The sequence below is a fragment of the Mirounga angustirostris genome, unplaced genomic scaffold (assembly GCF_029215605.1).
Source record: "Mirounga angustirostris isolate CCGP_5_RB_7025 unplaced genomic scaffold, mMirAng1.0.hap1 SCAF_3, whole genome shotgun sequence".
NCBI classification, from domain to species: domain Eukaryota; kingdom Metazoa; phylum Chordata; class Mammalia; order Carnivora; family Phocidae; genus Mirounga; species Mirounga angustirostris.
In genome coordinates, this window is record NW_026991711.1 from 163,088,651 (window position 1) to 163,115,670 (window position 27,020).

Here is a 27,020-nt window from a genome sequence, read left to right on the forward strand (position 1 = left end):
TAAAGTTACCTTTTGCTCATATACAATTCCTATATGAAAAGAAATGGGTCTTTAAAAAAGAAGACTATATATTATTATGCTAATACACTTAGTAATATACTAAAATTGAAATTAATTTTAAGGCAAAAACATGCAAAGCTGAACATAACATTATGGTCATTTGTTAACAATGAATGCCACTTAAATTTATATACAACCTTTCTTTTATGTAGGTAAAGACATCTTCAAACTTACTCTTCACATTTATAAAAATATCATTCTTATGAATGACTTAAGAATTGGCAGAATATATATGTAGTAAAGAGCTGGAGCTCTAGACTCAGATACATTCAAATTCAAATCCTGACCCTGCTATTTACTGGCTACATGAAATCTAGTCAAATAACTTGACTCTTCTAACACATATATTCCTCCTTTAAAATAAAGGTCATTAGGCATCTGCCTTGGGCTCAGGGTCACGATCCCAGGGTCTTGGGATTGAGCCCCACATCAGGCTCTCTGCTCCGCGGGAAGCCTGCTTCTCCCTCTCCCACTCTCCCTGCTTGTGTTCCCTCTCTCACTGTGTCTCTGTCAAATAAATAAATAAAATCTTTAAAAAATAAGTAAATAATAAAATAAAGATCACTTAGTCATTTTAATGTCAGGATTGCTATGGCAGCATACAGGTGGATTTGGGTGGATTTTTTTTTTCTTTTTTGCCATTTTAGTAAACACTGCCAGAAAATAATTTACTTTAGGGAGCCTGGGTTGCTCAGTCGTTGGGCGTCTGCCTTCGGCTCAGGTCATGATCCCAGGGTCCTGGGATCGAGCCCCGTGTCGGGCTCCCTGCTCCGCAGGAAGCCTGCTTCTCCCTCTCCCCCTGCTTGTTCCCTCTCTCGCTGTATTTCTGTCAAATAAATAAATAAAATCTTAAAAAAAAATAATCTACTTCTTCAGATCTGTGAATATCAGTGGATATTGTAACAAAGATAGCCTATCTAACCCTATGAACTCCCCCCAAAATTCAAAGTTACATTAAAGACATTATCTAGTTTAAAATCAGAACCACAAGAAACTGGGACTCCTGGGTGGCTCAGTTGGTTAAGTGTCTACCTTCGGCTCAGGTTGTATCACGGACCTACATCGACCTGCTCAGTGGGGAGCCTGCTTCACCCTCTGCCTGCCACTCTCCCTGCTTGTGCTCTCTCTCTCTGACAAATAAATAAAATCTTAAAAAAACCCACAAGAAACAGCAAGTGTTGGCGAGGATGCGGAGATAAAGGAACCCTCTTGCACTGTTGGTGGGAATGCAAACTTGTGCAGTCACTGTGGAAAATGGTATGGAGGTCCCTCAAAAAGTTAAAAATAGAACTACCCTAAAATTCAGTAATTGCACTACTGGCATTTACCCCTAAAATACAAAAACCCTAATTCAAAGGGATACATGCAACCCCTATGTTTGTTGCAGCATTATTTACAATATCCAAACTATGGAAACAGCCCAAGTGTCCATCAATAGATGAATGGATAAAGAAGATATGGTGTATATATATATATATATACACAATGGAATATTATTCGGCCATAAAAAATGAAATTTTGCCATTTGCAATGACATGGATGGAACTAGAGAATAATGCTTAGTGAAGTAAGTCAGAGAAAGACAAACACCATATGATTTCACTCATGTGGAATTTAAGAAACAAAACAAAGCAAAAAGACAAACCAAGAAACAGCCTCTTAACTAGACAGAACAAACTGATGGTTACCAGAGGGGAGGTGGATGGGGGGAATGAGTGAAATAGGTGATGGGGATTAAGGGGTGCACTTGCTGTGATGAGCACTGGGTGATGTATGGAATTGCTGAATCACTATATTGTATAACTGAAACTAATATCACACATTATGTTAACTCTATCAGCATTAAAATGAAAATCTTAAAAAAAAGAAAAGAGGTAAATTTAGCTTATATAACAAAATACTAATTAACATAGTGGTTTTTTTTTTTTTACAGCTCACACCCCCATCCTCTACCTCTTATTAGTATGTTTGATACTAGAAGTCTATGATAGTCTAAAACTCTCAATATTAAAGTAAATAAAAATTCCTTTTATTAGCAAAATTTGGATTTCACTTGCCTTTTGAAACCCGATTCCAATTAGTGACTTTTTAAATAGAAGCAATAATTGAATATTGCTTACATATGCAGAGTCTCAAATGTCATTTTTTTCCTTTTAGAAGTTACAGTAGTATAAAGATTATTTCTCCTTATATTTGCTTTATATAAGCAAATGACTTTCCAAGATAGAATACAGAAGAATTTTTGTGAAAAGATTTCAATGTTATTATCAGAAATTCCCAGATAGTATTTGGTTTGCTGGGTTGTTTGTTCAATTATGCAATTATGTGCATTTTATATCAATTTAAACTTTCATTTGTTCTTTTCCCCAATAATGCTAGGAAGCATTTTGATATATTATTATGCATCAATGACAGAAGTCCCAAAATGGCCAATCGAAATTCAAAGGACAAAGCAAATACCAGTCATCTATTCATAGAAAATCTATTATGTTTTTCTGCATTCTATGCAGAATTAAAAATCTTACGTAACTCAAGTTTCTACCTAATAATCTCTAGGTAATTGTCACAGCCAGGTTTTGTTTTCATGGTTTCCAATATAAAAAGATCATCATGTCTTAGATAAGACCCGGAGGCAGCTTTATCTAAGAGGAAAACAAAACTGAGCTACTTAGCGTATGAAGAAATATGCTTTCTTCCTTCCTCATGGTATTTCTGAACTATCATTTCTGCCAGAGGTAACAGCTCCACCTTTCCCAACCTGTATCTGTCCAGATCTGGCTAAAGTATCACTCTACTACAATGCTTTTCTTGACATCCAACTTGCTTCCCACAAAGCTAATTGGTTCCTTCTCTATGCCACCTTTCTACCTTACATTTACATCTTTTATGCATTTAAGTCACTGTTATAACTAATTCTTAAATGAGTGTTTCTATGCAAGCTTATCTTTTTGGAGGTAGTGTCCATGTCATACATTTTTCTGCGTTTTTTCCCCTTTCCCTCCATCTCCAAAGAGACGCTGGTACATGGTAGAAGTTCAGCCTTTGTTCTTGAACTAACAATTAGGTATACTTTGAGTCTAATTTTTAATATTAGCAAGATTATCGTTAAACAGTAAGAAAGGAATTTCTTAAAACTGTGTTCGATGAGGTAAAAGCAAGTATCAACATGGTTAGGAACGTCGTAATTTGTGTCTTCTAGGCTTTGGTTGGCCTCTCATATTTTTCCTGTTTGAGGAGTAATCTAACCACCTGAGTTACACAAGGAGAGAAATTTGGCAGAGATTGATCCCAGAAACTTGATCACTAATGTTACACCCATCCCAAGGGAGAATGCCTGAAGCATGAATGTATCCTCCTTGGAACCAGGGTTGAGAATAAGTGAGGGACCAATACTTGATGCTACTTCCTTCTTTGTCCACTACATCTAATAAATAAGCCTCTTTACCTTTGCTTCAACTACCTAGTGTATGCATACTACAACTGAGCCCAGACTGGGTGAGTTAAGAAAAACATTTAGATAACTCTGACAAAGGCTCATTCAGAGAACATTTAAAACAAGAAATTCTTCTTTGTCCTATAAAAGTTAGACTTCCAGACACTACAGATATGATGAAATTTATACCAGTCTACACTAAATGATAAAAAGAGACTGGTATATTTTCTAGCTAACTTGAAATTCACTTTTTTTTAAAAGATTTTATTTATTGGAAAGAGAGCAAGAGAGGGAGAGAAAGCACCAAGGGAGAGGGAGCAGACTCTGCTGAGCAGAGAGCCAGATGCGAGGCTTTATCCCAGGACCCCTAGATCATGACCTGACACTTAACTGACTGAGCTATCCAGGCACCCCTGGTTTTTTGGCATTAAAATACACTTTCTTTTAAGAAATTATATAATAACTATAGCTCTAGCTCTTTGTGAAGATGAGGACCATATCCTAGGGATTGACGAAGCCTGGGTCCCTAAGAGTGTGGAAAAAAACCACTCTCTCCCAGCCCTGGACTGCCTCAATTTCAACTTGTAAGAGAACTAAACTCCTAACTGGCTTAATCCACTGTTAACTTGGCTCTCAATTGCAGCCAGGTATATATATTACTTCCTAGACCTCTGTGATAGGAACATTTTTTTGACATATACTGCATTACAGTCTAGTGATGAGACTAACCTTATTTTCCATATATTAGAGGCTGAAGTGCTCTGCTTGAGGAATACCAATCCATTAAAGATGGAAGTCACACTTTAAGAAGACATTTACTTTAAATATTTGGTATATAACATACGTAGTAAGATAAATGCTAATGATATAAAATTTATAGAATGTTTACTATCTAATACTGACTGAAAGTTTTTGTCTAAAGATTCTATTCTATACAAGGATAGGTTGGGGAAAAAGATTCCTGGTTACCATGAAATCTGTATGCAATTTCTAAAGGATTCTAACATAGCTTTAATACAAAGTACTTCACTTAAAATATTTCAACAAACTCTTAATTGGCAGCATCTATATGTTTTAATGTTCTGAATACCCACAAAGTCTTATTATAGTTAGACATCACTATTTTACCTAAAGCAAATTGTATTTCTAATTTTTTCTCTATTAGAATTTATTACTTTCCTTAAGATACTTTTTTTAAACAGCTAACATTGGAAAACTTAAGTTTCCCCAACAGAAATAAAAATCTGGACAATTACTATATTTTTAATATATGCTTTTACAGCATTTCAAAAGCAAATCTTAATTCAAACCAATACCTATAAAAGGAAATAAAAAAACTCAGTTTACTTTCAGAGTTTGCATATGGCAGAGAGAGCAGGTCACATTTAAATTTTAACAACATAAACTATTGTATAATAAATATAAAATAAAGAAATAGACAGTGATAGCTATTATCAAGGGTGAAAACATTATATAAACTTAAAGAGGCTGCTTTCTGAACCGTCACTGATGTAATCTGAAGCTTCTTTATCAATTTCATTTACAGAAACAATCTCTGGAGTCAAATTTATCATTCACTTTCATGCCCCCACATGAGAAGTAGTAGGTGAATATCTGTAGGAATACAATTTATTGTCTGCTCCTCCACTCAGAAGTAACTGTGTAAAGGGAGAGGAAAAAAAAAGACATTTAAGTAAACATAATTATAAACATAAATACTGACTGATTACAGAAGAATTATGGATGAGCAGTTAACTCGCATTTAGAGCTAATACTTAAATGGACCAATTACATCAATTTTCACTACCATATTATAATACACTCTATTAATACTTTAAAAGTGATCATTTAAATTTGGTTGAGGCATGATATGCTATTGTACTTTCTATGAAGTATTTGTTAAGAAATATAATAAAATTTAAAAGTCTAAGGGGTGACATAGTTTTACCTATTTAAGAAAATTAAGTTTTATAGGAGAGTATCTTAACTGTTTGCAGGTAAATGGATATTACAAATTATTCAAGTAGCCCTAGGACATGTATTTGGAAAGAATTCTTTAGCAATAACAGCTAATATACACAAAAATAAGTAAATTGTAATTCTTTAAGCACATTTTGTAGTCTAGACTTATTCTGCAAGATTTTTTTAAGGGGGAAATACTTAGAACTAACTGGACTAGTGGAGCAAATTTATGGATTTAAAACATTTCATTAAAATACTTGAAGAAAAAACCACTTCAAAATTTTCAAATTTTACTACTCCTAATTATAAAGAACAAATTTGTTTCTTCTTTGAAAGTAATGTGAGATTTTTATGACTAATATTAAGGGAAACTTAGAATACAGAATTATAATTATCAGCCACATTGAAACCAGTAACTCCCTAAATACACACACCAGATTTATTCTCTATTTTTCCTCTTTACCAAATAACTAATAAATTCTTACCCCTGTGTCTGTCCAGTCTACACTCAGAACTTTATCTTCATGAGCAGCCAGATCATAGAGAGGAGCTTTACAACTAAAAGATCAAAGTATTACCATGTTATATGCATTTCACAATATTAAAACAACATTTATGACTAATCATATTTTTCTGAAAACTTTACAGACTTTTACCATCCTTGCCCCAATAACCAGTTAATCTTAAGATTCTGAGTATTTACTTGACCATCTCTCCTGATATTCCCCTATCATTAGCAGAATACAGAGATTTACTACAACAAATATTCAGGAAAAATGCTATTTATTTATAAATATTTATTCATAATTAGGCCTATTTTCACACTTCCTTGACCCTCAAATCATAGCTTTATATATCCTTTGTCCATCCATGTATACGCTGATAACTCTCAAGTTTATATCTTTAGTCCAAACTTCTTCCCTGATTTTGATATGCATATTCAATTGCCCATCATCTGGATGTCTCATGGCCCTACAAATTTAAAACAACCCAAACAAAACTCTTGATGTTCCCTCATAAATCTGTTTCTCTACTCTTTTCCATCATAGTAAATTGTACCAGTAATGGTGCAATTGCTCAGGCAGAAAATAATGGGCATTATCCTTTGATTTCTATCTCCATATTCTGTCCATGAGCTAATAGAGCTGTCTTCAAAATATACCTAGAATCCAACCTAGAACCTCCCTGCTTCCATTCTTCCTACCCTCTTTAGAGCATGCACAAAGCCTTCCCCATTATACTTAGAATGGAACCCAAATTCCTTACCATGGTCCATAGGATCCTACTCAGTGTAACTACTACCTGCTTCATCTCCAGCCACTCTTTTCCTTGCTTACTCCATTCCATCAACACGGGCCCTCTTGCTATTTTGCCAAGATTTTCGCCACCTTATCTGTTGTTCCCTCTAACCATGATTTGTGCATGGCTAATACCTTCCCATTGTTCAGTTCACTGGGAAATCACTTTCAAAGAAGAGCCCATTCCTAAAGAAGTATCCCTTTTACTCTGCTTTACTTTCTTCACATCACTTACTACTATTAGCAGAAACTATACGCTAATTGCTACATAAAGTATCCAACTAAAATGTAAACAAACTTCTAGATATTAACAAATCATGCATCATAAGGATGTCAGAATACAGATTTAGGTAAACAACAAACAGGTATTTGGTTAATGCTTCTCCATTCTACTTGTAAAAATATTTAAGTAAGTTGTGTATGAAATTCATTGGGGGTACTCTGTATATACTACTATCAAAAAAGAAAACTTTAATATCTAGTTAGCTTTTAAAATACATATTTTATTTATTTTTCTATTAACATATAATTTATTATTTGATTACAGTTCCATTTATTTAGAGACCATTGGCCTTCTATATCATATTTATATTAAGGTTCAAGATAATAAGATAATTTTTTTCAGAATGCAAAAAATAACCTATCAACATGAAGAAAATCCCTTTGACCCTGGCTTTTCTTTCTGACACCAATATTTATCATCTCAGGTCATATAACCAAAAACTTTTCTTTTACCCTTCTGCTTCTGGATAATCTTTTCAGCATTCATTTTATTTTCTCTGTATATGATAAGTAATCGATGTATTTTCTTTGTAGATTATAAATAGGATATACCTTCTTGTATCCCACAGTTTGACGATATTATCTAAAGAACCTGAAATCAGCTGCTGCTCGTGGGTAGGAGACCACTTTAATGATGTGACCCAGCCTGTATGTGAGGTTAGGGACAGCGACACCAAAGAACCATCTGAACAAAATAAAAAAGATAATAATTATTGAATTTTAGAAGAGAAGTAGGCAGAACCCAAAACAATGTTTGTAGAAAATTGTCTTTTTATACACATCTCTAGTGAGAGGAGAAACTGATGTTATTTACACATATTTCTCCTCCAGTGATTTACACAACTCACCTTTAGTTCGGGGATCCCACAGTCTGATATGCCTATCTGTGCTTCCAGATGCTAAACGTTTACAAAGTGGAGAATAGGAGATACAATTAAACACCTTATTTCCTGTCTGAAAAACAAACAGGAAAGAACATTTAACCATGGTGGGCTAGAAATAACCATCTTTAGATGGCTCAAAGTTAAACAGAGAATCACTGAATTTATGTCTTACCAAAGTTGACTTAAGACTGCCAGACTCTACATCCCACACCCTAATTGTGTGGTCCCAAGATGCACTGCAGATTTCTTCAGCATCTGACCATAGAACCGAAGAAATTGCTTCCTTGTGGCCAGAGAGGGTCACTATGGGAGTCTAGAAATGAAAGATACCCAAAAGGAAAAGCGAAAAGCATTTTCAGTTTAGAATAACTGAAACAGTAACAGTAGTTATTTACTTCTGAAGCCCATATGCCAGATGCTTTAGCTTTCATATCCTGCCTTATTTTTTCTTTACAACAATCCTCCAAAACAGATATGTATTTTTATTTTATAGATGAAGACAATGAAGCTGAGAAAGAGAACTTGCTCAAGGTCATACAGCTTACACATGTCAGATTTAAGTTTGAAAACAAATATTACTCCAAAGTTTGTAGTCTTTCCTCTATAGCCTGCTGTTTTCCCATTTGTTCTACTTTTTATTTTGAAAAGTATTAATATTAACCCTAACCTGGGGCGCCTGGGTGGCTCAGTCATTAGACGTCTGCCTTTGGCTCAGGTCATGATCCCAGAGTCCTGAGATCGAGCCCCGCGTCGGGCTCCCCGCTCAGCGGGAAGCCTGCTTCTCCCTCTCCCACTCCCCCTGCTTGTGTTCCCTCTCTCGCTGTGTCTGTCAAATAAATAAATAAAAATCTTAAAAAAAAAAAATATTAACCCTAACTTAACTCTCTCATACGTACATGTTATATGTAGAAGTTAGCTGAAAAAGTGCTGGGGTCAGGGAGATCTAGGTTTGAGTCAAGGTGCTGCCTTGTAGACATTAATCTACTTTTATTAACTTTGTTAATTTTAACCTCCTTAAATATTATCACCTCATCTGTAACGTGAGGGGCTTATATCAGATCATAGATCAGCAAAGGTTCTCATAAAGGTCCAGAAAGTATTTTAGCCTCTCTAGTCTCTGTTGTTCATTGTTTTTTAAACTCCTTAAAAAGGGCGCCTGGGTGGCTCAGTTGGTTAAGCGACTGCCTTCGGCTCAGGTCATGATCCTGGAGTCCTGGGATCAAGTCCCACATCAGGCTCCCTGCTCGGCTGGGGGTCTGCTTCTCCCTCTGACCCTCTTCCCTCTCGTGCTGTCTCTCATTCTCTCTCTCAAATAAATAAATAAAATCTTTAAAAAAATAAAAATAAAAAAATAAACCCCTTAAAAATCATGCTCTCTGTAGTACAAAAATACTTACCCTTGTTAGTCCCAACTGCTCTGTTTTCTGTTTCTTTCTTGGTCGATTTGTGGATTCCTCCATTTCATCTTCTTCATCTGTAGGAACTGTATCACAAAAAATTAGATTTGATATGTTAAAAATTTATGATAAATATTAATTGCAAACGATTATTTATTTATTTAAAGTAATCCCTACACTCAACATGGGGCTTGCACTCATGACCCCAAGATCAGGAGTTAGATGCACTACCAAGCCAGCCAGGCGCCCCCTGATTGCAAATAGTCTTAAAAGAATTCTTATTTTTCTGGGTGTATGTTTTCTCCATGTTATCTCAACTGGTTAGGGAATGGATATTCTTCCTTATTCTGGTTAACAGAAATTTATATATAAAAACTATACCTGGGTTAGCAATCTTCCAAAAGGAGAAAGCAAAAACCAGAGTACACTAAAATCCTAAAGTCTAACCAGTTTGATATTTTGCTATATCTTTAAGAGCATCATTATGAATATTCATCACCTTACCATATCTATGAAAAACTGCTTACTCTTAGTTGTTGGAGAGTTCGCCCACATTGCATTTGTATTATAAAGGAATGACAAGGTTAAACAAACACATTAAAAGAAGATACAATCCAGTCATGTTTATTTTTCTTGACTATTTCACTTCTCTGACAATGAATTAAAAGTATTTCACACAATAAAATATTCCACAAAAGGAAAATTATCCAAATAAACCAGAAACTTTCTGCCTCAAAACTGTTTGCTTTAAGGGGCGCCTGCATGGCTCCGTCGGTTAAGTGTCCAACTCCTGATTTCGGCTCAGGTCATGATCTCAGGGTCATGAGGTCAAGCCCCGAGCTTCAGGCTCCACACGTGGCAGGAAGTCTGCCTGAGATTCTTTCTCTCTCCCCCTCTGCCTTGCACTCTCTCTCTCTAAAATAAACCTTAAAAAACAAAACAAAACAAAACTATTTGCTTTAAGCATTACTGGGAAATCTACTGGATTGACTTCTATATTTCTCGCCATCTGACACTGCTCAGGCTTTTCTTGATCTCCCAACTCTACTTTGTGAACTGTATTTAGGGTATTATACTATAATACAGCAATTCCCTCAAGTAACAGGGATTCTGTTCTGTTTACCTGTTTAAATAATTCTAGACTACCAGTTCTTTTTAATTTAAATATCTGTGGGTCTTCCCCGTCTTTTCTCCTATTATCAAGGCACCTTCCTCTAAGAGTCCTCCCTCCTCCAACTCTTTCTCTTCTAATTGTTCCTTCTATGTTTTCAAAGTAAAAAAATTAAGTTTGGTAAAACTGCATTAAAAAATTTTTTTAAGTAGATCAACTTAACTAAGAAATTTCTCTAACAGTGGAGTATATCAAAATGACTCAGAAAGTATTTTTATTTCCAGGTTCCGGAATAAGAGAACTCCGAGAACTAAGGCAGTTATGTCCTATTACATCAATCATGTTATTGGTTACTTGCAGCAATTCAGTGACATGGTTCAATAAATAAGAGGGTGGTAGATAGAAACACATTTTTAAACACAAAGAAGTATATTAATTTTTCTCTATATGCTCCTTTGTTTGTATCCTCAAAAGCTCTGGTTCATTTTTATGGAAAAATGTGTGTTAAATAGTCTTTCACTGAATTTCTTGAAACACCACTAGTAAGTCAAAGTACAACAAATATTTAATTTACCTGTAGACCAGATCTTTAGCATCTTATCCCAGGAGCCACTGCAAAACTAAAAAGATATACATAAAGAGAAAAAGAGTATGTAATATAACCTACCATGTTATTTGCCTTGTTTTTTCTATTGTAACTTTTAAAACCTTTACTTTGTTCTGAAATCCTTTACTACCATGGTATCTACATGGCTTCCTAGTTTCCTAGAAGTTTTATCCTCAATCTCAAGGCAACTGAAGGAGCTTCCATTCTTATATGGCCCTGTGCCCTGGCTATGGTTGCTTAGATCGAGGTGGACAACTGGTCTACACTGTGCACACAGGTCCCTTCCTCCTTCAGGACGTTTTTTTGAAAACTTGTGTTCCACAGAGTTGAAGTTAGTCTTTTTCAGGGACTGATGGTATAGGATGTAAAACCTAGGAATACTGAAAGCCAGACTGCTTTTTTTATTGCCATGTGGAAAAAGCCAGTTTGAGGTAAAAGAGAATAAAGTCAATTTAGGGAGATGAGTGGCGGAGGGGGGGTGTTGGCCACATTCAAGCTCAATTCCTTTGGTTCCTGAGACCCAAATGCTGGTGATGTGATTGTTCACTCCTTCCTGGATCTCACAATCTTTTAAGCTGAAAAAAGTTCAAGATGAGTTTCTGTCTCTTACGGCCAAAGGATAGGGTATGATTAATTCATTTAAGTTTTGACTTGACAATAGGAAAACCTTATTTATGGCTCAATATGAATAATTATAAATCTTTACCTCTGAATGCATGAAATATCCTCTGTTATGCTAACTGGCAAGGAAATGCTGAAGAAACACTCTTAAATCCAGAATTTTCAATGTGCTTTTAGGGAACTTTCAAATGGCAAGAGAATTTGTAATCCCTCATAAGTCAACAAAGTGTTGTACTCAGGTTTGTTTCTTTTTAACTAATGTGGACCATTCTGTCATGATAGAGTAAATCAGCAATACTCGTAAAACAACCTCTATTAACACTAACCTTAGTGTATGCTAAGGCTTAGATGATCAACTAGACATTTTCAATTGATGACAGCACTGAGAAGCTCGAAGATTGAAAATGTCAATCACTATGATTAAAGAATGTTACACTGCTTGTTTACCTGATTTCGTAAAATTTCTGCAGTTTAATATAAAGTCTAAACCAGAGAAACCCAGACTGAGGAGGTGAATCTTTCTCTTATTTTAAGACTATTTACTTTGGGTTCAAAATCATATTCTTTAATTATCAACTGTTACGAAAGTAGGACAATCACAATGAATACATGAAGAAAAAGTTGTTTGCATAAGAAGCTCAAACTCTAGTTCAACAGTACTAGTACTAGTACAACTAGTACAACACACCAGCTACTTACTTTAGTTCCCGTGCTATCAACAGCTATAGAATCCACACTTCCAGCATGGCCTCTGCAGCAGTGCAGGGCTTTCACTTTGTTTCTCTCCACGTTCCACTCCCATAAGAGAATCGTCTGATCCATAGAAGCACTCAGTAGTAGGCAAGACAAACTATCTGAAGAAAGGAGAACAGAAGAATAAGAACAAATTAGTATAAAAATTTAAAATACATTGTGTTCTGAAACTGAAGAACTGAATTTTTTGTTGTTGAGAAAGACATTAGCCAGCTTTGAAAAAGAAGTAACTTATGGTATAAAAGGATGATTCTTCAAAAATACTATAAAATAGGAGTTTGACCCAGTATTAACTTGAAAGCATATTTTATCTGTTATAACTTAGTAAGGATTTAACTCTACCACTTACAGATTTTCTTACTTAGTCTTTTTCTTCTTGAACACTATATGTTTGAAAGACCTCACAAAAACTGAGGTATGAGGCCCTTCCTACACTGTCCCCATTCTGCCCCAGCAGTGAAAATGGGTTATTTCCAATTGCCTATGCAGGATTCCTTTCAGTTTAGGCAAAGAGTCCTAACCTTTTTTCACCCAGGCCACATCTTTTACAACGTCTGTATGTCCCACAATTGTCATTATTGACTTTCCTTCCAAGGACCAGATCCGAGAAGTCTTATCATAAGAACCAGTCAAGATCCTATGAAGAGAAAAAAAAACTGTATGAAATAGAAAAAGCAGCTTTTTCAAAACCTGAAATCAATTATATTTCTAAAGCAATGACAAAGTAAACCTTCAGGATTATACTTAAAAAAATTTTTTTAACATGAAGACTAAGATTTCAAAACACACTAGAATAGATCAGAAGAGGTTATATTTGACTTTTCCTGACCTCCTAAAAATGAAAATGTAACTGAAAAACCCTAGATTTCATTTTTACTACTGTTGTAAACATTACAACTCTCAGGGAATTTGCTTGTAAGGCTTAACAGTCCTTTGTACTGAACTAGTTAAAACCTTTTAATAGAAAAACAGTAAAATCATCTAAAGTAAAAGTAAAACCAGTAAAAACATCACTTGGGTAACAACTCCATGAAGATATTCTTTGAAAGAAGTAAGCCTGTACTATGATCCACTCTCAAAGGGCTTTTCTACAAGTAAGCCCAGTGAGGGTTTGCTCTGGGCCATCCATACCTGCTCGAATCTAGTCTGCCCTTTTTAGTCCTAAAATAGCATGATCTGCATCTTCATGGTAGTAGGCTAGGAGATCTGTGGCTATAAAAAGGTTTTTTTCCCCTCTATGAAACAAATTTATCTTTGGTCTTATAAGCAACACACAAATGCCCTAAGACACTTGTCTTATCCAACAGACAAATGCCACTACAACATCTTGAGACAGAAAAGAAAACCTATTAATAGATAGGTTTCTTAAATAAACTAAAGAGAAAGATCTTTGGTATGGTCACCGATACATACAAAATTACTTTTACAAAGAACAGAGTCAATCAGAAAAATATTCACATAGTACACTTAAAAAAGACTAATAAAATGGATAGAAGAACATTCATATGGCAATACCATTCCTCTGCCCCTCGAACAGAACTGATCCAGTCATCGTGGAACATGCATTGCTCTGGCTGAGGGGCAGTGTACTTCTCCACATATTCCAATTCCACAACCTCTTCCTAGTCAAAGAGAAAAACCAGAAATCAATCAGGCGGGACAGTTGTAAAACAGTACACTATGAAAATAAAGGACTCCCAGTTTAATAGGTCTCCTTCATGTCAGTCCCCTCCATAACTCAGAAAATGTGGAGCCATGCAAAAGGTGAAAAACTTTATCTGACCTAAAAGTAGTATTAAGAAACACTAATGACCTTGGAAAATTTATGCCAAAAGTGGGGGAGAGGGGAGAAAAGAAAAGAAACTTTAAAAAATAAAATCATAAAAGCATTCTGTTTAATGAGGATGATGAAAAAGTTCTGGATATGGGGCGCCTGAGTGGCTCAGTTGGTTAAGTGACTGCCTTCGGCTCAGGTCATGATCCTGGAGTCCCGGGATCGAGTCCCGCATCGGGCTCCCTGCTCGGCAGGGAGTCTGCTTCTCCCTCTGACCCTCCTCCCTCTCATGCTCTCTGTCTCATTCTCTCTGTCTCAAATAAATAAATAAAATCTTTAAAAAAAAATAATAATAATAATAAAAAAAGAAAAAAAAAAAGAAAAAGTTCTGGATATGGACAGTAGTGATGCATGCATAATACTGTGAATATACTTATTGCCACTGAATTATACACTTAAAGATGGTTAAAATGATAAATTGCAGTACATTTTATCACAGTTCTAAAACCTGCCTAAAAGTATAAAAGCAATTATAAATTTTATTTTAAATTATAAAAGCAATATTAAAGAAATTAAATATTAGAGGAAAGGGGAACCACTATAAATCACTATAACCTAACCCATAAGTTTTTTATGTGCATAATCCTTTTGTACACCTTTATTAGTAAACATATATTTGTTATTCCCTTTCTTGACAATTCTTCCACAAATACGAAAATTCCTTCCCATATCCGTTCATCTGCATTTCTTAATACACCTTCAGAAGAGGGGATTTCAAAATTTAATACACAAAAACTGAAGTTCAAATTTCTAGAAAAAAAAACAATAATCAAAAAAATCTTGGTTGCTAAAGATTCAGGTGATTCTAAAAGTTTTCCACATTATCTGAGAACACCGGACATAAAACAGAACAGGTAAACATTTGAACTTACTGATGAGATGTTTTCCAGTTCCATGTGTTTGAGCAAGGGCATTCGCAGAAACTGGCCCTTGATAAGGAAATCGAACTCCACGTGTTTGTGGAACTCTAAAGAAAATGCATAATAAAATGATCACAACAGCAAAGGTATATGAGAAACCCCAAACCTATTTTCCCTATTATCCCCAGTGTGGCCTCTGAGTTTCTCCGGAATTTCTTCGTGGTATGATCAGGCCATGTATTCCAATACACTATGTGATTTTTAAGAACAGAGTACTTTCTTCTGTTGGTATAATTTTTTATTGGTGGTACTGGTATTTAAACAAACTTTTTATTCAATGGATAATTCCAAATATATATAAAAGTAGAAATAACATTATGAATCCCCATCTCCATCACATATTATGACAATTACCAACTTATGGGCAATCATCTATACACCTCATTCCACGCCTCTGCTGGTTTATTTTAAATCAAACCCTAGAAATGCTATCATTTTATCTGTAAATGCTTTAGTAAGTATTTCTAAAATATAAAGACTTAAAAAAATAGTGGCAATGATAAAAAATTTAATCATTATTCCTTTTAATATCGAATAGCCAATGTTCATATTTCCTTGTTTTATAAATGTCTTTTCACAGTGAGTTTTTTAGAATTAGCATCCAAAGTCCACACATATTTGATTAATATGTCTTATTTAATCTTTAACAGTTCCCACTCCTCCTTTTTCTCCCTTGCCATTTATTTGTAAAAGACACTAGGTCATCTGTCTTCTAAATATTTCTTACATTCTGGATTTGATTACATCTCCAAGGCGTCCCTTAACATGTTTCCTCTACCACCTACATGTCCTGTACACTAGGCAGACCTAAACACTTGATTAGAGTTCAGGTTAGCTTTTTTTTTTTTTTGGTAAGAATATTTACACACAGTATTATGTGTTTCCTATTGCATCACATCAGGAAGTGCATTATCTTGTTGTATCTCTTTCTGTGATGTGAAAATCTGTATCTGGGCTCTGATGATGTCAGTCTTATCCCATCCATCATAATATTCTGTCAGCCTTTTAACTAATTAATAGTTTTATCAGCTATTGATAATTACTACTTAACCCCATTATTTCACTTGGAGTTACAAAATGCTAAAAATTCTTCATTCTTTCTGCATTTATTAGCTAGGATATTTCTGAAAGAACTCTCATTGGGTTATTTGGATTGTTAATTTTTAAAAATCTGAATCATTTGTATCTTTAACTCAAGAGCAATGACTTTATTATTTAATTTATAAAAAAGAAACCATTGTTCATTCTACAAATTTAGAAAAATATGCAACTGTTTGGGCAACAACAAACATCCATATACTGGTAATGCAAAACATCTATTTCAAGAATAATTTTTTTTTTTTTAAGAGCGAAAGAGTGCGAGTGGGGGGGAGTGGCAGAGGGAGAGAGAGAATCCCAAGCAGGTTCCACACCCAGCAAAAAGCCCAACGCGGGGCTCAGTCTCACGACCCCTGAGATCATGACCCTAGCTGAAATCAAGAATTGGAGGTTTAATGGACTGAGCCACCAGGGTGCTCCTATTATGTATTTGAATAATTCTTATTCTAGTTCAGAGACTTTTTTTTTTCTTTTTTTAAAGATTTTATTTATTTATTTGTCAGAGAGAGAGAGAGAGCCCAAGCAGGGGGAGCGGTAGGCAGACCAGGCAGAATAGGCAGAGGGAGAAGCAGGCTCCCCGCAGAGCACAGAGCCCAATGTGGGACTTGATCCCAGGACCCTGGGATCATGACCTGAGCCAAAGGAGTCGCTTAACCAACTGAGCCACCCAGGGGTCCCTCCCAGAGACTTTTTCAATAAGAAGAATATGTGATAGTCTGGTAATTTAGAAGTAACTATGTATCAAAATCTCTATACATCAACAGATGAAGTAAAGATAAGGACCTATGAGAAATGCTTTGTGAATATCTCTGAATGAAGAACAATAGCTTGTTAGTAATGAAAAAATTGCAGACCCTGCCACCCACCCCACCAAAAAAAAAAAAAAAATTGCTCAAAAACATCTCAGGGGCGCCTAGCTGGTTCAGTTGGAAAACCATGAGACTCTTGTTCTTGGGGTCATGAATTCAAGTCCCACAATGGGTGTACAGATTCCTAAAAAAAAAAAAAATCATCTCAAACTTAACAAAAAAATTATGCAGTTACTTGAAGATGAAAAGGGGAAAATATTAGGCATTAGTTTATAACTCTCACCTCTCCATTCCTCCAACTAGGGTAGAATCAAAAGAACTCTGAAGCATCAGAAACATGTTTAAAAATATGCTTGCTTTGGGGTACCTGGGTGGCTCAGTAGGTTAAGTGTCTGCCTTCGGCTCAGGACAATCCTGGAGTTCCCAGGATCGAGCCCCGCATCAGGCTCCCCCTTCATCGGGGGGTCTGCTTCTCCCTCTCCCTCCCTCTCTCTCCCTCAAATAAATAAAATCTTTTAAAAAATAAAATAAAATAAAAACAAAACTTGTCAATGACCTCACCATTTGGAAGCAAGCATAATTTATTTTTTTAAATTTATTTTATCTTTTTAAAAGATTTACTTATTTGACAGAGAGAGATTGAGAGAGAGGGAGAGAGAGAGCATGCACAAGCAGGGGGAGTGGGAGAGGGAGAAGCAGGGTCCCTGCTGAGCAGGGTGCCTGAGGCGGACCTCGATCCTAGGAGCCTGGGATCACGACCCGAGCTGAGGCAGACATTCAACCAACTAAGCCACCCAGGTGCCCCAACAAGTTTTGTTTTTAGAGATTATGCTTTATGTTATTCTCAATGTTTCTGTTTAAATCTTCTATTTTTTGTATGGTTTCATTAATTTTTAAAAAAAGTCTTATTACAGAAAATGTCAAACATAAGCAAAAGTGGAGAATAACATAATAAACCTTCATATACCTCTCACCCAATTTCAACAACTATCAACTCATGGGCAATCTTGTTTCAGTATTTTTGCATACTCTGTTCATATTAATTTTATGGGCTAATAATTTATTTTCATACAACAGCATATGTTTTAATATTTATATCTTTTAAGTGTTTTACTTGATACCCTATATAAACCTTTATCCATTAATTTTTCAATGAATTCTAAATACTTAAAAAAATACCAGTAATAATACTGGCATCTGTTATTACATAAAATAAATACTCAAATAGTGACACTGTCATTTTGCTTTGTAGAAGTGTAGCAAGTAAGACCCAAGCACCTAGATGCCTGTTCTATGCCTACCCATCCCAGCCCTCCCTAGCACAATCACAATGTCATAACTATTACACTAAAATATTATTCCTCAATCTCAACCACCTTACCTCCATATTGCCTTAAAAGCAGATTAAACTGAAATAATTTTTTCTGAAAACTTCTATTTCAAAGCACTTAAAAAAGTATCATACAGCAGGGAAACCCATGTTACAGTTTATAAATTTTACCATTACAAAATGCATACAGTATCATTAAAATAAGGCCAAAAGAGGGGGAAATTAAATACAAATGTGATGTCTTTTAGTGTAGTTAGTGGCACCGCACCCTCTCCTAACTTCTCAAAGCCTTTATACCCACCATTTTTGGCCTCCAGCAATTTATTGATGATGTTACTAAGGTCAGCAATTTCAGAGGCTGCAGGAATTGAGAAGGGAACATCATCTACTGCATATCTGTAAAAAGGAAATGATATGTCAAAGTCAAGTCTACAGATATTTTAACAAATGTGCATTTATTCATTCAACAAGTATTTACTGGGTATTTAATATATGCCAGACATTTTGCTACGTCGGGTCAACAAAAACCAATTAGCACATGATCTCTGTTCTCAGAAAGGGTCAGATAATCAAAATACAATAAAAGTATATAAGAACAATGTCTTTTTTTATTATGTTAATCCCCATACATTACATCATTAGTTTTTGATGTAGTGTTTCATGATTCATTGTTTGCGTATAACCCCCAGTGCTCCATTCCATACGTGCCCTCTTTAATACCCATCACCAGGCTAACCCATCCTCCCACCCCCCTCCCCTCTAGAACCCTCAGTTTGTTTCTCAGAGTCCATAGTCTCTCATGGTTCATCTCCCATCTCCAATTTCCCCACCTTCATTTTTCCCTTCCTGCTATCTTCTTCCTTTTTTTTTTTTTTTTTTAACATGTAATGTATTATTTGTTTCAGAGGTACAGGTCTGTGATTCAACAGTCTTACACAATTCACAGCAATGTCTTAAGTGATGTATAGAATGGGAGAACAAAGAAGCTGTAGATCATTTCAACCAAAGGATAGAAAAACGGGGTGTAAAAGAATGCACAAGAAAGATCATTCTTAAGTTTTATCTGGAAAGTGACTTTGTCAGGTAACGGGGGTAGACAGAAAGGGTGCAGAAAAGCAAGAGCAGCAACCAATAGCTAAGAATTATTAAACTGCCCACTCAGCCTATTCCACAAAGTGTGATTTTGCTCTAGACAGTGACCAAAGGTAAGGTTAAGGAGATGTGCACAGAGTGGTTAATCTACTACGTGAAGTAATTTTTACTTCTTTCCCTAGGCAATGAGGTACCACTGTAGTAGTCCTAATTAAAGAATAATATCACCGGAATTTTGTTTCATTAGATCTTCTTGGCAGCACTGTTGAGACCGGATTAGAGGAACACACCACTAGGGTCAAATTAGAAAACTCTTGTAAGAGAGAATGGGAGAAAATATGTGCAAATCACATTTCTGATAAAGAACTTGTATCTAGAATATATAAAGTACACTTACAACTCAATAATAAAAAGACAACTTAATTTAAAAAATGGGCAAAGAATTAAAAGACATTTCTCCAAAGAAGATATACAAATGGCCAACAGGCACATGAAAAAGATGCTCCACATCATTATTCACCAAGGAAACGTAAATCAAACCACACAAGATCAGCTTGCAGTCACTATAACGACTATAATAAAAAAGAATGAACTGTTGGTAAGGAAGTAGAGAAATTCGAACCCTTATTCATTACTGATGGGAATGTAAAATGGTGCAGTTGCTTTGGGAAAACCTGGCAGTTCTTCAAAAAGTTAAACATGGAACTACCATTTGACCCAGCAACTCCACTTCTAAGTATATACCCAATGAAATGAATTCATATAGAAATGAAAATACATGTCCACACAAAACCTTGTACACAGGGGCGCCTGGGTGGCTCAGATGGTTAAGCAACAGACTCTTGGTTTCAGCTCAGGTCATGATCTCAGGGTCTTTCTGATGACCTTCCCCAATAGGAAGAAGGAAGGGAGACGAAAGAAGGAACAGAAGAATAAGAGGCCATCACAATTCAAACTACAAATGGCAAATTTTAGTCACCACATAGAGTGATATATGGACTGATTCCAGAGAGGATGGCTAGCTAGCTACCTACATACATACATACGCACATACATAGATTTAAACCTGTTGCATTGACCCACAATACACAAATATCTCCAAAAGAGGGAAAATTAGCATTCCTTTATTTTTAAAGATGTATCAGTAAATGAGAGACACACAATCTGAGCCCTTCCTCATACCGAAGATCAGCAGATAAACTGAATAAAAATCATTGTAAATACGCTGTTTGTCAGCAACCAGTAAGGAAAAATGGAAGGCAACAGCGGAGAGATGAAAAGAATAACTAATAAACAACCACAGAAATAGTCTGCCACACATTGGGCTTTACTGTGAATTCGGCAGACCTGATCATATTTAAGAGGAGGTAACACATCTGTGAGCCAAGACAGGACTCTAGCCCAGAAAGCACACTGGATATCTTAACAATGTTTTCCGCAACATTGTATGAAAAAACAATGACAACAAGGAAGTTTGCTTCCCTGAACCACACTTTGACCCCACATTTTCTTTAATAACTAGCCTGAATTAAGGTAACTTGTTGGGGTTAATGCAGAGCATGAAATCAGTCATAATACCTGGCTTGCTAAAATGTAACACAGAGGCCCCTGAAGGCGAGGGAGGTTTTCGGAGAAGGGCGTAGGCCTTTGGAATGCCGAGGCCCGCGTGACCACTCTGCCCTAGGAATGCCCCGGGGAGTTACCTTCCAGAAGCTCTCTTAGCCCAAACAGCCACCCTGTGATCTAAGAGATGTGTGCATTGTCCCTTAGGCTATGTTTAGTAGAACATGCAGATTAGCATATCTTATCTTTCCTGTAAATCCTCTCAGTTTCAGTAAGACCCCTTGTCACACATCATGTGCTTGAGAAACAGTGATAAGAATATCCTGAAGGACCAATAAAAGTGGGACAAGAAGAGCAAAGGGTCTTCGGTTCTGAGCGCTGACCCCCCTGACTTCTCCTCTCTTTCACAGCAAAGTCTGGAGTCACCTTTCATCCGTCGGTACAGGGATTGCTGGCCATTCGCAGCAGTAACTCCATTAAAAAATTAGTAATTATAACGAGAAAGTTTTGTGTGATAGTACAAAATTAGTTACGGAAACAAAATACCCCAATAATTGCTTCATGGGGAAAAAAAAGGACAGTATGCTTCTTTATGAGTCCAGTGAAATTCAAGAAATCTGCTGCTTTTAAATAAAACAACAAAATCACAAAATAATAGTAATGGCTAACTCTACATGCCAAGAAATGATCTCAATTTATTGCTCAACCCTATGATGCAGGTGTGATTATATCTGAATTTACAGATGAGAAAACCAAGAAGCAGAGAATTGCATAATCTATGCAGTCACACATCTAACAAGTGGGAGATCCAGGATTCATATTTGGGCAATCTAGGTCCACAGTCTGCTGTCTGCACCATTATGTGATGCTGTCTTTATGGATACCAAAATCAACTTTTAAGTCATTTAAGAAAGAAATGGAATTCGGGCGCCTGGGTGGCTCAGTTGGTTAAGCGACTGCCTTCGGCTCAGGTCATGATCCTGGAGTCCCAGGATCGAGTCCCGCATCGGGCTCCCTGCTTGGCAGGGAGTCTGCTTCTCCCTCAGACCCTCCCCACTCTCCTGCTCTCTCTCTCTCTCAAATAAATAAATAAATAAAATCTTTAAAAAAAAAAAAAGAAAAAGAAATGGAATTCAAAAAATAAATTTAATAATGAAGACTACTTTAAAAGCAGGACATAGAATTTAAATAAAAATTTGAATTAAAAAAAAATAGCAGCACAGGCAGTGGCTTCCTTTGCTACAGCTTGTGGACAGGATTTGCTATTTCATTCTGGGTATATTCAGAGTAAAATATCTCTAAATCATTCTCTTCAGTTCTAATATTCTTATAACCTTAAAGCTTTGCCACGTTTTAAAAAGTAACTAATACAGGAGCTTCTGGGTGGGTCAGTTGGCTTGATTTCGGCTCAGGTCAGGTCATGATCTCAGGGTCATGAGACTGAGCCCCACGTCAGGTTCCAGGCTTAGCTCTGAGTCTGCTAGGGACTCTCTCCCCTCCTTCTGCCCCTCTCCCCTGCTCACTCTCTGTCTCCCCCCTCTAAAATAAATAAATCTTTAAAACAAGAACAACAATAAAACCTTGTAAAAAGTTCACATCATCACAACTCATAATAGCCAAAAAGTGGAAACAATCCAAATATCCATCAACTTAAAAATTGGAAACAAAATTTGGTATCCCATATATCCATATAATGGAATATTATTTAGCCATAAAAAAGAATGAGTACTGATATGTATTACAATATGGATGAATATTGTAAACATCATCCTAAGTGAAAGAAGCCAGTCACAAAAGACTACATATTATATAATTACATTTATTTTTTTAAGATTTTATTTATTTGAGAGAGAGTGAAAGCTAGAGAGAGAGAAGCAGACTCCCCACTGAACAGGGAGCCCGACGTGGGGCTCCATCCCAGGACTCCAGGACCCTGACCTGAGCCGAAGACCGTTGCTTAACCAACTGAGCCACCCAGGCGCCCCTATATAATTACACTTATACGAAATGTCCATAACAGACAAATCCACAGAGACAGAAAGTAGATTAGTGGTTGTCAAGGGCTGGGGTTGGAAGGATTAGGGGATAATAGCTAAATGGTGGTGGAAAATGTTCTAAAACTATAGTGATGGTTGTACAATTTTGCAAAAACTGGACACTTTATTTCTATTTTATTTTTTTAATTAAAAGATTTTTTTTATTTATTTGACAAAGACACAGAGAGCACAAGCTCAGGGAGCAGGAGAGGGAGAGGGAGAAGGACCCTGGGATCATGACCTGAGCCAAAGGCAGATGCTTAACTGACAGAGCCACTCAGGTACCCCAATATTGCACACTTTAATGTGTGAATTCTGTTGTATGTGAATTATATTTCAAGAAAGTTGTTACTACAAAAAAAAAGTCTAAAGCCTGATTTAAAGCCCTAGCTGTGGGGAATGGAAAAGTTTCAAAAGATGTTAAGGTAGAATCCAGGGGCTCTAAGGTAGAATCCAGGGGCTCATCAAGACATGATACAATAAATCTCTTTTTGCCACAATGAGGGAGGGGGCTTCAGATCTTGTTAAAATGTAGATTTTCAATCAGTAGGTCTGAGGTGGAGTCTGAGATTCTGCTTTTTCTAATAAGCTCCCAAGTGATGCTGATTCTGCTGATCTTCAAACTACACTTTTAGTAGTAAGGCTACAGTTATATTTATATGTATCAAACCTAAAAAAAAAAAAGCAATAATTTAGGTTCTCCAAAAGGTAACAAAACCTAGGTTTTTCTGGGGGCGCCTGGGTGGCTCATTTGGTTGAGTGTTCAACTCTTGGTTTTGGCTCAAGTCCTGATCTCATGGGTGGTGAGATCGAACCCTGTGTTGGGCTCAACACTCAATGGGGAGTCCACTTGGAATTCTCTCTCTCTCTCCCCCCCTGCCCCTCCCCCACTTGCACATAGGTGCTCTAGCTCTCCAAAATAAATAAATCAATCTTACAAAAACCCAAAACACTCCCAAAAAGTTTTTGGCTTTTCCTTTCACTTACTATTTGGTCAGTAAAATGAGGGGGAGAAAGCATAATTCATATACATGTATATGTAATTTATATACATATATGTGAAAAAAACTAGTCACCCCCCCCATTTTACTCACCAGAACATATTATGTATAAGAAGCAAAAACTTAATTTTTAGGTTTTGTTACCTTTTTGAAGAATTTAAACACACACACACACACATATATAATGTTTATCCATTTATCTCAGGGGTTAAAACATAGTGGTCTATTATTTCTTAAAAATTCATGTGAATCAACAATATCTCAATAAAAATTTCAATTAGAAAAAATACAGTGGTCATGTTATTGTACCACATTCCTTGAAAAGTATCTAGACAAAGTATAAATACTCATGTGCACTGATAATACAATTTATGTATCCTGTAAGCAACAAGAGGAGTGAATATGATTTACCCCGTCAACTCATAAAACTACAAAGAATCAAAGACATCATCTTAATTGAGGTGGGAGTTTTCTAGTTTACCACTGACATTAGCTTGTTAATACAACAAATATTCATTATATATTATCAGTACGGAAGAACTTGACAAACATTTGTTGACTCAGTCAATCCAAGAACTGTAATACACGGTCCCCTACCATCAAAAGACTTACACTATACCTGAAGAGACACTAAGAAAAATTAATAGTGTAATATACACCGCAAGACTGAATACAATTAGATTTCAAATGAATGCTACTAACCTAGGGACCATTAGTAAAAATGCTCATATATACATATACACACGCATATATATACACATACATGTGCAAGTATGTATATAAATACACAAACCTGTAACTGAATTGACTTTATCAAAATACTCCTAAATACTCTTTATCAAAAACCAGTTCTACCAACCCCCTATTCAGAGTTCCACTATCTAGCCTGGTTTAGAAAAACATCGTCTGGGCGCCTGGGTGGCTCAGTCGTCAAGCGTCTGCCTTCGGCTCAGGTCATGATCCCAGGGTCCTGGGATCGAGCCCCGCATCCGGCTCCCTGCTCTGCGGGAAGCCCGCTTCTCTCTCTCCCACTCCCCCTGCTTGTGTTCCCTCTCTCGCTGTGTCTCTGTCAAATAAATAAATAAAAATCTTAAAAAAAAAAAAAAAGAAAAACATCGTCTATCACCTACAAAAAGAAAATAAACCTGTGTTTTCTGAAACTGTGAAACACCACTAGCAGGCAGCCTGTAACGACTAGGTCCATTGTTCACTTTTTTAAATTACGTATGTGCTTCATTCAGGAAGCAAACTTGAAGCCCTTCAGATCCCTCTACACTCGCAGTTCAAATTGTACACAGCCTAGGAAGCTAGGCAAATAGGATCTGTGATCTCAGAGGTCGATCCCGGAGAAATCCTGGCAAGGTATAGCTTCCGCTTGAGCGGAAAACTCGCTCAAGCCAGGAGTACGGGGGGGGGGGGGGGGGGGAGAGAGACACTGAGAGCAAAGACAACCGAGGCTCCACAAAGTCATACGGAAGGAGTTCTTGGGAAGGATCCTAGGGAGGCGAGAGGAGAGGAAAGAAAAGGACGCTTACTTACTTCTTGTTGTCAGTGAAGAAGCGTGTCTGGAGCTGAGCCATGGCTAGGAGTACACACAAGGCTTGTCTACAGAAACGTAAGGGGTAATAGTCAGACAACAGGCTCTCTGGTCTCTTAAGACTACAAAAAGAGGCAGCTCAAAATTAACTTGCACAGATAAGCGAGAAGATGCAGTCTTCTGGGCTTCCGCTTTCCTTCCTCCGGCCTCCACAGCAACGAGACAACCACGAGGCTGCTCTTACACAGAGACCCAGCCCACAAACATCAACTACCTATTCCTAGATTTAGGAATCATCGATTAGTGAAGCATAGTTTTAAAGCCGGAGTGTCCCTAATTTTTAAAATTTCTTTTAATATATTTAGGCCTGTGGTCGATTATGAAGATACGGAAAGGCCCAATTCAAACTGTATCTCTTTTTAATTTTAAGAGGTTGTCTTCCGAACCGATACTTCAAACACAGTTCCTAGACACTACCACTCCCAGAAAGCAGCGCTTCTCAGACGCTGTAACCACTGGGAATCGTAGTTTTTTTTGCCATGCTGTCCTCAGGATATCTTATTTGCTCCAGTCAGATATCTATTATATTTCCTCTGCCTTCACCTTTAATTTACTAAAGGCTTTTCGGCTTTATTTTCTTACGCATACTCCCAATCATAACCTCACTCTACCGAGACTTTCGGAGGGCTCCCACCTCTAGCTTCAGGCTTTAGATCCAGGTGAGAGTCAGGGATACGAAAAAAAAAAAAAAGAACGAATCAAAAAGGAAACGGACGACGGTGGCCGATAGTGGTCTAGTCTCACAGTACTGCGCTGCGCGCTCTCAGAAGGATGCGCCTGCGCATTGTGCTGGTCTCCATGGCAGGGCCTCGGAGCCAAGACGAGGTTGAGTAGACTCGTTTTGAATTTTCTCCCCTCTGCTCCGGCACCTTGTGAACTTCCCTCCTCGCCCTGTAGGGCTCTCGGAAGCGGCGGGACTAGGGGAGTTGGGGGTTTGACCGAGTTGTCGGCGCCCACGAACGGGACACTACCTCCCAACCCCCATCTCTTTCCTCCTGCCTCCTCCTCCCGTCACCTCCTGACCAGCCTGCTCCCTGAGCAACCGCTGGTCCCCGCCCCCATCTGCAGTCGGGTCCGGGTGGTGCCTTCCGCGCCCAGCCTCGGGGCCTTTTCGGGGCCCCACACGATGAGGCCCACTACTCCCCTCCCGGGGCCGCGCTGGGGCGGGGGGGGGGGGTGGGGAGGCGCTCGGGAAGGCAGGCTGGAGAAGGTGGAGATTAAGTGTCTGGAGGAGGGTTGCTGAGCCTCAGGACGCGCCACCGCCGTGGAGAAGGACCCGGACCCCCTTGGGCGGGAGCGCCTAGTGTGTGGTCCTTCGCGCAGCCAAGAGCC

At 37.2% G+C, this 27,020-nt stretch overlaps 3 protein-coding genes across 6 annotated transcripts in view; 1 reads left to right on the plus strand and 2 right to left on the minus strand.

Annotated features, from left to right (window-relative positions):
* Positions 1 to 4,340, minus strand: part of ICA1L (islet cell autoantigen 1 like) — a 73,834-nt gene extending 69,494 nt beyond the window's left edge. The window contains exon 1 of the mRNA XM_064586943.1: positions 4,223 to 4,340. The gene's annotated coding sequence lies outside the window, so the exon portion shown is untranslated. The remainder of the gene's footprint in view (positions 1 to 4,222) is intronic.
* Positions 4,341 to 4,777: 437 nt separating this feature from the next.
* On the minus strand, positions 4,778 to 26,503 carry WDR12 (WD repeat domain 12). Of its 3 annotated transcripts, none has more exons than XM_045868184.3 (14): positions 26,323 to 26,503; positions 25,631 to 25,696; positions 18,701 to 18,795; positions 15,115 to 15,209; positions 13,924 to 14,030; positions 12,930 to 13,045; positions 12,355 to 12,509; positions 11,002 to 11,047; positions 9,317 to 9,402; positions 8,092 to 8,232; positions 7,884 to 7,989; positions 7,588 to 7,720; positions 5,941 to 6,013; positions 4,778 to 5,151 (listed from the first exon to the last, which is right to left on the minus strand). In XM_045868184.3, exons 2-14 carry the CDS (start codon positions 25,669 to 25,671, stop codon positions 5,074 to 5,076), a joined length of 1,272 nt encoding a protein of 423 aa, XP_045724140.1. In that variant the 5' UTR covers positions 25,672 to 25,696; positions 26,323 to 26,503; the 3' UTR covers positions 4,778 to 5,073. The 3 variants fall into 3 exon arrangements, with proteins under 3 accessions (XP_045724140.1, XP_064443018.1, XP_054362036.1); XM_064586948.1 differs by lacking the exon at positions 26,323 to 26,503 and adding an exon at positions 26,300 to 26,318; XM_054506061.2 differs by lacking the exon at positions 26,323 to 26,503 and adding an exon at positions 25,783 to 26,197.
* Positions 26,445 to 27,020, plus strand: part of CARF (calcium responsive transcription factor) — a 102,532-nt gene continuing 101,956 nt past the window's right edge. For both annotated transcript variants that reach the window (XM_064586935.1, XM_064586936.1), the window contains exon 1: positions 26,445 to 26,513. The gene's annotated coding sequence lies outside the window, so the exon portion shown is untranslated. The remainder of the gene's footprint in view (positions 26,514 to 27,020) is intronic.